Below are 10,840 nucleotides of genomic sequence, written 5' to 3'. Positions count from 1 at the left end.
TTACCATTGCTTGAAAGATGAAAAGGTCAAACAATGCTTCTTGTATAGTTAAAGTATAAGAGAAGTGTTTGGCATCTAAGAAAAACAGAGAAAATGAAAGAAAATATTGAGAGAAGAATGTAGGCAAAGTTTTATATTAGATGCTAAGAGTTAATCGTTGCATCAATTACAAAACTATTTATACAAAGCTCTTAAATATTCTAGAATCAATACACATGAGCCGAGCCTCCATGAGCTTAGCTATGCATGCACTAACTAATTACTAACAAACTATAATCAACATAACTAACTAGTGCCAGCTCAGCTAACACGTAAGTAGTTATAACTAATCTTAACATTCCCCCTCAAGCTCAAGGTCGAGAATGACATTAAGCTTGGACCTGAGATAATTGAATTGATCAAAGGCTAAAGGTTTGGTGAGAATATCTGCCACTTGATCACAGCTGGGAACATGACTAATTTGAATTTCTTTCTGAGCTATGTGATCACGAACAAAATGCAAATCTAGCTTAATGCGCTTAGTTTTTTAGTGATACTTAGGGTTGCTGGCCAGAGCTTCTACACTTTTATTGTTATAGTGAAGAACTAGAACTTGCAACAATGGCATCTTCAATTCTTTGAGTAAATAGGATATCCATAGTATTTTAGAAATTGTTAAATCCAATGCTCTCTGCTTTCATTATACTGTGCTTCTAAAAACTATTTGTTGTTTCTTTGAAGACCAAAAAATCAAATTATCACCTAGATAAACACAGTACCCGCCGACTGATTTTCTGTCATCCAAGTCTAATCCCTAATCAACATCTGAAAATGTTGTAAGAATGAGTGTTCCAGTACTGTAAAATTGCAAACCATAATTTGTTGTGCATTGAAAGTACCTCGATACTCGTTTACACGCTTGCCAATGAAATAATGTTGGAGCAGCTAGGAATTAACTAAGTTCATTTATTGTAAATGCGATTTCAGGCCTTGTTAATGTAACATACTGCAAAGAATCAACCAAACTTTTATACAGTGAGGGATTTTCACAGGAAGCCCATTTGTCTTTAACTAGCTTCTTACTTGAACTCATAGGAGTTTGACACTTTTTGTCATTAATCATCTGAGCTTTCTTGAGTAGATCACCTATATATTTGATTAAAGAGAGATGTATCCTTGCAGCTGATGGTGTTACTTCAAGACCAATGAAATAATTAAAATCTCCTAAATTTTTTAAAGCAAATTCAAACCCCAAACGATTGATAATTTTCTCTACAAGCTTATTGTTTGAGCCAGTAACCAATATATCATCTGCATAAATGAGCACCACCACAATATCACTTGTTGTATGTTGGATAAACAGTAAGGTATCTAATTTGGAAGCACCAAAACTAGGGGTAGGCAAAATCGGGATCGGGTCGGGTTCGGGTCAACTCGATCGAGTTTCGGGTTGTTCGGGTTAGACAAAAATTAATCCAAATGTAACCTGAACTCACAACCCGACCCGATCCGATCCGAATTTAAATCGGATCGGATCGGGTTGTAAGTTCGGGTTAAATTCGGGTGAGATTGGGTTTGGGTTAGATAGGATCCGATTGGTTGCTACATAGTCATCATATATAGTTATATATCATCAAAAGCTTCAGAAATTAAACTCTCAAAGTCTTAAAGGGGAGGAACTTGGGTCGGGTTGGAGGCTTGAAGCAGTAGAATGCAGATTGGGTTTGGGTCGGCAGCAAATCAGTGGCCACGGACGTGCAACAGCAAATGGGCGGAAGCTCAACAACATATCGAGGAGTAGATCGGGTGCGCGACAGCAAATCGTGGACCGGCGGACGCGCAGCAGTAGACAGGCAGATGCACTGCAGATCGAGCGTGGAGATGCGCAGCAAATCGAATGCTTGTTGAGGGTGAGGTTGTGGCTTTTATGGCCTCTGTTAGCGAATTGGCGTTGGGTGTGAGTGATTGTGTATGTGTTTTGTATAATGAGGAGGGTTGTGAGTTTACTGAGTTGTGTTTGTGTCTGTGACTGAACTGTGTTTCTAACGCTAAGAGACGAACCTTCAAGCTTAAGCAGTTGTCCGTCAGTTAGCCAACTTCTTCACGATGTTCTATTCTCTAATTTACATTCTCTCGTCTACGCTACCTCCGACCTCCCTCCTCACGAGGAATTGAATTCCTTCACTCATCAACTCGATCATGTTTTTATTAATTTATAAAACATACTAAAACTTTGTTCTTCACGCAGGTCACGTCCAATTTTATTTTATTTTTGCTGGAATTGGTTTCCACTTTCCAATGCTCCTCCCAAGGGTGTGTGGCGCGAATGTGTTTAGATTTAGGTTTTTTTTTAAAGAAACCCAATCGGGATCACAACCCGATTGAGTTTCACAATTTTCATCTGATCGGGTTTCATTCTCAACCCGATCCGATCTTAACCCAAAATTTTTCGGGTCGGATTGCGTCGGGTAGGGTAATTTGTCCACCTCTAATTAAAACCTCAGTGCTGCAGAGAGGATTTCAACATGTCATACCAGGCCCTTTGGAGCTTGTTTAAGTCCATAAAGGACCTTAGTTAATTTGCTTATATATGAAGGATATTGAGGATGGATAAACCCTTCAGGTTGGTGCATGAAAACATCTTCAGTGAGGATGCCATTTAGGAAGACATTATTGACATCAAGTTGCCTGACTGACCAATGGTTCATAACAGCAAGCTTAAAATAATTCGAATAGTACATGATTTAACAACAGGGCTGAAAGTTTTAAAGAAATCCACCCCTTGAGTTTGGTGAAAATCCTTTGCAACGAATCTTACTTTGTATTTGCATATACTACCATCAGGGTTGTATTCACTCTGAACACTAACTTATTCCTAGCAATTTTACCAGCCTGTTCCTTGGGAACTAGAATCCAAGTGTTATTATTTTGTAAGGCATCAAATTCTGCATGTATTGCCTCTCTCCACTTAGTATCTGCCAAGGCTGCCTTCACAGAATGTGGTTCAAGGTCTTGAGTGACTGTTAAATATGTCTTAGGCTTGAACAATCTAGCTTTAGATCTGGTTATCATTTAATGTGTATTTTGAACTCATAGAAGTTGTTGTACTGGTGCAGACTGATAGGATTAGTCAGGTGTTGGTATTGTTTTTTACTGTCGTACTTGTGAGGGTAGATGAGATGATATAGAGGACTGATTAGATGAGGAAGAACTAGAATCAAGTCTTGCGACTCGAGCAAGTGAACTAATAAATGGTTGTGCAATGTTACCATCTTGAATGACAATTGTACGAGGAACAAAGGTAAGAGGTGTATGAATTTGCTGAGTAAATAATACACTTTGGATAGGTTTATTTGAAGGGAAAAGTTCAGAAAAAAGAAACTCGGACTCATTAAATTTGACATGTTGAGCAATACATATTTTTCCAGTAGAATCAAGACATTTATAGCCTTTGTGTAGTGGACTATAGCCAATCATGAGACACTTTTATGTATCAAAATTAAATTTGTGTTTACTATATAGTTTGAGAAAATGAAAACATGCACAACCAAACGTTTTAAAGAACTGGTAATCTGGCTGTCTGTCATGAAATTTGTTAAAGGGTGAAATATTATTTAAAACAAGGGTTGGTAATCTATTTATAAAAAAAATGAAGCTATGTGGAATGATTCCCACTAAAAAGACAGAGGCATTTTGGCATGTGCAAGAAGAGTAAGCCATGTTTCAACCAAATGTCTATGCTTTCTTTCAACTACACCATTTTGATGGTGTATGTGAGGACAATTATGTCTAAAACTTATCCCTTGTTCTTCAAGGAAACTTTCAAAACTTCCATACTCACACCCCCCCCCCTCAATCAGACTGCAATGATTTTAAAGTGTAGTAAAACTGTTTTTCTACTAAAGTTTTGAAATATTTGAAAATATCTAATGCTTCTAATTTGAGGGTCAATTGAAAAATCCAGCAATATCGACTATAGTCATCTACAAAGCTAATGTAATATTCATAGCCATGTAGAGAGGGTAAGGGAATTGGACCCTAAAGATAAGTGGATAAGTTCTGATGGAGTTTTGGTTTTGATTCTAGTTGAGTAATAGGGCATTTGATGGATTTTACCATATTGACAAGCATCATAAAAATCATATGCTGATATAGAGGAGCAATTAAAAGAAAGAGAAGATAAAATGGATTTCAACACATGTTTATTAGGATGGCCAAATCTTTGATTAAACAAGTTTGCTATCTTAGTTGTGCTCATATGACATTGTGGAGTACAAACTTTATTTGCAACTGTATCAGAAATTTTACAAGTTGAATTATTGAAAACAGGAAGTATAGAGCTAGGTGCATAGGTAAGACCACTGGAATTTAAAATAAAGTCATTCTTTGACAGCATCAAATACAATCCTCCTTTAGAAATCCCTGGAGCTAGATGTTGTTCCTTCCTCTTGTCCTTTATGAAACACATATTGGCAACAAACTCAATGGTTTCATCAATGTTATCTTCAAGCAATTTTCTTGACACTTAAGAGATTTTTTAGTAAGTTTAGGCACACATAAAATCTCTTAAGTGTAAAACTAGATTGCATGATGTTTGAAGATATGCATAACCAATATGTGAAATAGTAATCCCTGGCCATTACCTACAAGCAATAGTTGATTACCTGAATATTCATTTCCAATATGCAGATTCTATAAGTTGTTAGTGATGTGATGTGTGGCACCACTGTCAATGTACCATCCTTAGTCAGCCATTGCTCCCTCAGAGGTTGTAAGATAAGCAGCTCTTGGTGAGTTCTGATATGGATTGTTATCGGGGACATAATCCTTGTTGAACCTCTTCCTACACTCAACTGCAGTGTGTTTTGATTCAAAGCAGATCTGGCAAATTACAACAGCAGTAGTATGATCCAAAACCCTTTTGCCATTGGTAAATCTTCTATTCTGACCAGAATCACCATTGTGATTACTTCATCTACCTCCTTGTGAAAAATTTCCAAATGGCACACCATTCCAGTTCCCTTTTCCTTGGCACTGTGAAAAATTTCTGCCATAGCCACCTCTGCCTCCAGTATATCCACCTCTGAAACCAGCATTCTTATTCCAATTGTTATTAGATTGACCACCAGTCCAATTGTTATACAATTTACCACCTTGTTTCTTATTATTATTATTAGATCTCGATCCAGTTTGAGCAATGTTTGCAGTATAATTCAACTTAGCTTCTTAGCTTGCTCTTAATAGATTTGCTTCTAGTCTAGCTTCATGAGTTAACAGCATAGAATATGCCTCATTGATAGAAATCTTAGCAAGATTTGCTTCAATACAAACCACAACAGGATAATAAGGCTGACCTAATCCAGAAATCAGATGTGTAAGAAAGTCCAGAGAACTAGTTGGATTACCAACAATGGCTAACTCATTAGTAATTGTTTTTAAGTTGTCAAAAAATTCAGTCAGTGTCGTTGAACCTTTTCTAAGGTTATTAAGTGCCATTTTCAGATAAATTTTCTTAGTAAAAGTCTCTAATCCAAATTGTTGTTCTAAACTAGTCCAAAGATCAAGTGAAGTTTTAGAGTTTACCACAAGACTCAGAATTTCAAGATTGATAGATGACATCAACCAGCTTAACAACAATTGATCATTTCTTTTCCACGTGGTATATGCTGGATTTGACTAAATATCAGCAATAAAGTTTTCAGTTTCAACTTGAAGAAATTGATTTGGACAAGATTTTGATCCATCAAGTAAATCTTCAAGGCCACTAGCTCAGACAGATACAAGATTTGAGACTTCCAGATTGTATAATTTGAGCGATCAAGTTTGATCGGTAAGGTAAATGTAAATGATGAAATAGTAGAGTTTGTGTTTGAGTTTAAACTTGAAGACGCCATGAGAATTGACAAATCTTAGCTCCAATACCAAGTTAAAGTATAAGAGAAGTGTTTGGCATATGAGAAAAACAGAGAAAATGAAAGAAAATATTGAGAGAAGAAGGTAGGCAAAGTTTTATGAAATTAGATGCTAAGAGTTAATCGTTGCATCAATTACAAAAGTATTTATACTAAGCTCTTGAATATTCCAGAATCAATACACATGAGTCGAGCCTCCATGAGCTTAGCTATGCGTGCACTAACTAATTACTAACAAACTATAATCAATGTAACTAACTATTGCCAGCTCAGCTAACATGTCAGCGGCTATAACTAATCTTAGCATGGATTGTGCATTGTATCCTGAAGACTTTGCCATTTCAAAAGATAGGCTGATAGATTACTGGATTGCAGAAGGGTTTATCGAGGAAGTGAAGAATACGCAAGCAAAATATGATAGAGGGCATATTATACTGAACAGGCTTGTAAATTGCTGCTTATTGGAGAGCGCTAAGTATGGACGTTGTGTAAAGATGCATGATCTTATAAGAGACACGGTGTTATGGATTACAAGCGAGAGTCGTTTATTCATGGTGAAATCTGGCGTAGGTTTACTAGAATTTCCAGGTGAACAAGCAGAATGGAAAGAGAATCTCGAGAAAGTCTCACTGATAGGGAATTTCTTCGAGCAAATCCCTTCAAATATGTCCCCTCATTGTAAAATTCTTTCAACTTTGTGGCTGCTCGTTGCAGATGATTTGATGAGGATTACTGAATGTTTCTTTGTGCACATGCATGGTTTAAAGGTTCTCAATCTTTCTTCCTCCAACATTGAAGTCTTGCCGAATTCCGTTTCTGACTTGACGAACCTTAGATTGTTGTTGCTTTAAGGTTGTGAAAGATCAAAGCGAGTTCCTTCTTTGGCAAAGCTTTCGACTCTCCAGTACTTAGACCTTGAAGTCATGTGTATAAATTGTTGGAATCATCTTTATCTGCTTGACAATGGGCAACCATCTCCACCCGCTACGTTCCAAGTTATTGAGATGAGTGAAGAATTGTGGGAATCGTTAGAGTGGGATCAAGCCAATGCTAAAGATCTCCTTAATCCGTAATCGTTAGAGTGGGATCGTTAGATATGGATAAGCAGCAACTCGTCTCAGTTCACTTTCAATGCCCATATCTCTTTCTCTATTAAATTCCTTCCATGTCAATTTTGCTGCATGGTTTTGGTCCAGTAACGTGTTTGCAACTTGTTCTATTTTTCCAGGATAAGTAGCCATGGCAAAGCTGGTTCAAGAATAAATCTCTCAATTGATTTGAGCACCGAAGTAGATGAAAATAAATTAAATAATTAAATAACGTATTGTGTCAAAGTGACTTACTATTGTTGATTTGTATGTAAATATATTGCTCTACCAATTTCTTCTCATGTGTAATTAATTCATTTGATAAAAACCTCGTGAATTTCCAAATGTTACCTTCAAACAATTAGTGATTTGTCTTCATATTGGGTTTGCTTTTGCCTTAATAGTTGCCACTAAATTTGTCAACCTGTCCTTATAATTGTTGCTGAATATTCACACACCGCATTACGTGTTTTGTGAGTGATTTTTATTTCTTTCATAAATATCTATTTATGTAATTATTCTTTTTTGAAAATGACAATTTTATTTAATATCATTTATTCTAGATAAGTAGGGTTATTGTTGTCTATTTGATGACATAAAAATTATATCACAAAAATAATTTTATATTAACATGCTAATTATAACTGAGCAAATAGGAGAAACATTAGGAACTTTTTAAAATAGTACTGTTAAAAAAGTTTATGATCTGGGAACGACTTTTTAAGAAATATAAGTTAATCCAAGAGGTTATATTTTTTAATACAATTATAAATCTTTTATTTACGTGCATATGAAAATTACAACAATGTCCTTGTCCAATGAATCTAAACAAAAAAAGGCATAATTTTAAAAATTGTGGATAAATTCAACAGTCAGTATCACTTTTGAGGATCAGGCTACGGTATAATTGTGGCACAATACTATATTTATATTTAATCGTTGAATACACTTAAATTAATAGAGTCCACTGACATTCAACGACTGAGTACAATTGTGGCACGGTACCACAATTGCACCTAAGATTTTCCCTACTTTTGAACTCTTATGTAAAGGAAGAAAATGATTATTCTTGAATTTTTTAAATAAATTTTTATTTTTAAAAGAAAATAAAAAATCTTTTAAAAAATTCGCACCTCCAAATTGTCTTGTCATCTTCCTTTTTATAAAAAAAGGCTTCAATTTCTCAGCCCTCTCCCTCATCATCTTTTTGAGAGGTGAGCACAAACACAAAAAACCAAAAAAAAATAAAAAAAAAAATAAAACAAACAAAATTGAAAATACAGGCCAAAAATCTATCATTTTTCTTCCCGTGAAACCCTAGAGAAATAGCCCCAGTACTTTTCTCGCTCTAGAATGTTCGTTTTTCTATCTAGAATTTGCATTTTCCCTCTCAAGATCTTTCATTCGATTCATCAATTTTTCCAATTTTAAGGTCAGATTCCACGTTATTGTAGATTTATTGCATTTCAATTCATGTAAAGTTTTTAGCTTTTTTATGAAATTGTGCTGTTTTCTGTCAAATTAGTGTTTTTTATGTGAAGTTTTCAAGGGTTTGATTCATATATTGGGTATTTTATGGCCAAATCTTGATGGGGTTTATTTGAATTGAATATGATATTGCTTTGTGATTTTCTAGGGTTTTTATTGTTAATGTTGTATTACAGGATTTGGTTTATGAAGGAATTATCATGTGTTAACTAATGTTTGAATTTTTTGTCTGACTTTGTGCAGATCTTGTGAGATTGAAATTAGGGAATTTTTTTTTCTTTCTTTTTGAAATTTGAATGCATTGGGATTTCTTGGCTTGAGAGAGGAGCTAGTTGTAGCTTTATTGGTATCGTGTGTGTTTTCTCTAAGGCATGTCGCTGTTGCCAAAGGGCGATTCCATCCAAATTCGAGAGGTGTGGAGTGACAATCTTGAACTAGAATTTGATTTGATTCGCAAAATTGTTGATGATTACCCTTATGTTGCAATGGACACTGAATTCCCGGGAATTGCATTACGACCTGTGGGCTCTTTCAAGAGCAGTTATGAATATCACTACCAAACTTTGAAAAGCAATGTTGATATGTTAAAGCTCATCCAGTTGGGTCTGACATTTTCAGATGAGAATGGTAACTTGCCCACTTGTGGGACAGATAAATATTGTGTTTGGCAATTTAATTTTCGGGAGTTCGATGTTAATGAGGATATCTTTGCCAATGATTCGATTGAGCTTTTGAAACAAAGTGGGATTAATTTTACAAAAAATAATGAGATAGGTATTGATGCAATGAGATTTGGTGAGTTAATGATGTCATCTGGGATTGTTTTGAGTGATAGCATGCATTGGGTGACATTTCATAGTGGGTATGATTTTGGGTATTTGCTAAAGCTTTTGACGTGCCAGAATCTGCCTGATACGCAAGTGGAGTTCTTTAATTTGATCAGAATTTATTTTCCGACCGTGTATGATATCAAGCACTTGATGAAGTTTTGTAATAGCCTTCATGGAGGATTGAACAAACTTGCTGAGTTGTTGGAAGTTGAAAGAGTTGGGATTTGTCATCAAGCAGGTTCAGATAGTTTGCTTACAGCTAGTACATTCCGAAAATTGAAAGAAAACTTCTTTAGCAGCTCTTTGGAAAAATATGCTGGTGTCTTATATGGTTTAGGCGTTGAGAATGGACAAAATACTCATTGAAAGAAGGGGGAAAAAAGGGAGTTTAGAAAGCTGTTTATTTTATGTGTAAGTGTGCCGTGCCTTAAGCCCACACTTCATTGTATACTTTTGGCAACTTAAATTTATAAATTCTTCTTATACTTATTTTTCTCATGTTTTCTATCAGTTACCATTTTGTATAGAATACAGCTATAGAACTTTTTCATGGCTTAAGCTTCTACCTTGTCAATTGTGCTTTCAATAGATTTTTATCTTTAAGTAGATTGGAGAAATTATGGGTTTTGGTTGAAAGGTCCATGAACAAATTTCTATACATTTTATTTTGAAAGGAAACTTTGTAGTTTAGACCTTCTATGCTGACAAACAACTGCTTTATTTTTTGAAGGTACTTGTCCTTATTTCTCAAAGGCGTTCACATTGCTTTTCTTGCTCGTTGGTTCTTGGATTTCCAAATATTCATTCTTTATTGATTCTACAGTTCTTATTATGTACAAGTTGATTCTTGGCTTTTGTTGATTTCTCTATTTATTTAGTTTAGTTTTATATCTCTTTCTCAATCTCAACTCATTTGCCCTGTAGCTCATTAGTACGTGCACAATTCTGAAGTATGCATGACTGATAGTGTTCTTTCTTATATCTCTTTGAATTGTTAAAGGAAGCATGGTATGGTAATGGCTTTACTGGCTTCGATGGTCACACGAAGTCAGTGAGAAGTATTTATTTCTGTAATTTTAAAATTTGCTTCATCATTAGGGTAAGTTCTTTTTTTTTCCTTTATTTTTATGGCCATTAAAGGTAAGTTGTAGCCGGTTCCTGTGTGACCTCACCTGTACGTGTGAATGGGGTAAGCCAGTATTTGATTTTACATGTGCAGCATCCTTTTACTAAAACCAAAATAAATATTTGATAAAAGCGAGTGGAATAATTTATATTTACGTGTTTGTATCACGCTTTTCAAACTTGATTAGTGTTGGTTGATTTCAAGTTTCCTCATAGCTCTCTGGTGCTGCTTATGAGCTTTATAGGCGTGACAAGTTTTCTCAGTGATTATAGCTTTTGCCTAGAAGACCCAACTCTGTCTTCTCTCACAATTTTTCTTAAAGCTCTTTCTGCGTATATATTTGCTGATATATTTATGAATAAAAGGCTCTGGTATGTTATCGTTTATTTGTTTTTAAAATCATGAAACAAGTAAACT

General features: G+C 35.2%; 1 protein-coding gene across 2 annotated transcripts; it reads left to right on the top strand.

The window, feature by feature from the left end:
- The first annotated feature begins 8,134 nt into the window (after positions 1-8,134).
- Positions 8,135-10,225, top strand: LOC102628865 (probable CCR4-associated factor 1 homolog 6). 2 transcript variants are annotated; one of them, XM_052431430.1, is made up of 3 exons: positions 8,135-8,411; positions 8,711-9,708; positions 10,028-10,225. In XM_052431430.1, exon 2 carries the CDS (start codon positions 8,839-8,841, stop codon positions 9,661-9,663), a length of 825 nt encoding a protein of 274 aa, XP_052287390.1. In that variant the 5' UTR covers positions 8,135-8,411; positions 8,711-8,838; the 3' UTR covers positions 9,664-9,708; positions 10,028-10,225. The 2 variants fall into 2 exon arrangements, with proteins under 2 accessions (XP_052287390.1, XP_006465196.2); XM_006465133.3 differs by lacking the exon at positions 10,028-10,225 and having other exon boundaries at positions 8,711-9,786.
- Positions 10,226-10,840: the final 615 nt, after the last annotated feature.

Source organism: Citrus sinensis, chromosome 7, assembly GCF_022201045.2.
Source record: "Citrus sinensis cultivar Valencia sweet orange chromosome 7, DVS_A1.0, whole genome shotgun sequence".
Classification (NCBI taxonomy): domain Eukaryota; kingdom Viridiplantae; phylum Streptophyta; class Magnoliopsida; order Sapindales; family Rutaceae; genus Citrus; species Citrus sinensis.
The sequence above is the reverse complement of the archived record's forward strand: the minus strand, read 5'-3'. Positions and strand labels throughout refer to the sequence as shown.

Coding starts and splice junctions, on each gene's coding strand:
- LOC102628865 (XM_052431430.1), top strand. CDS start 8,839: ATGTCGCTGTTGCCAAAGGGCGATTCCATCCAAATTCGAGAGGTGTGG.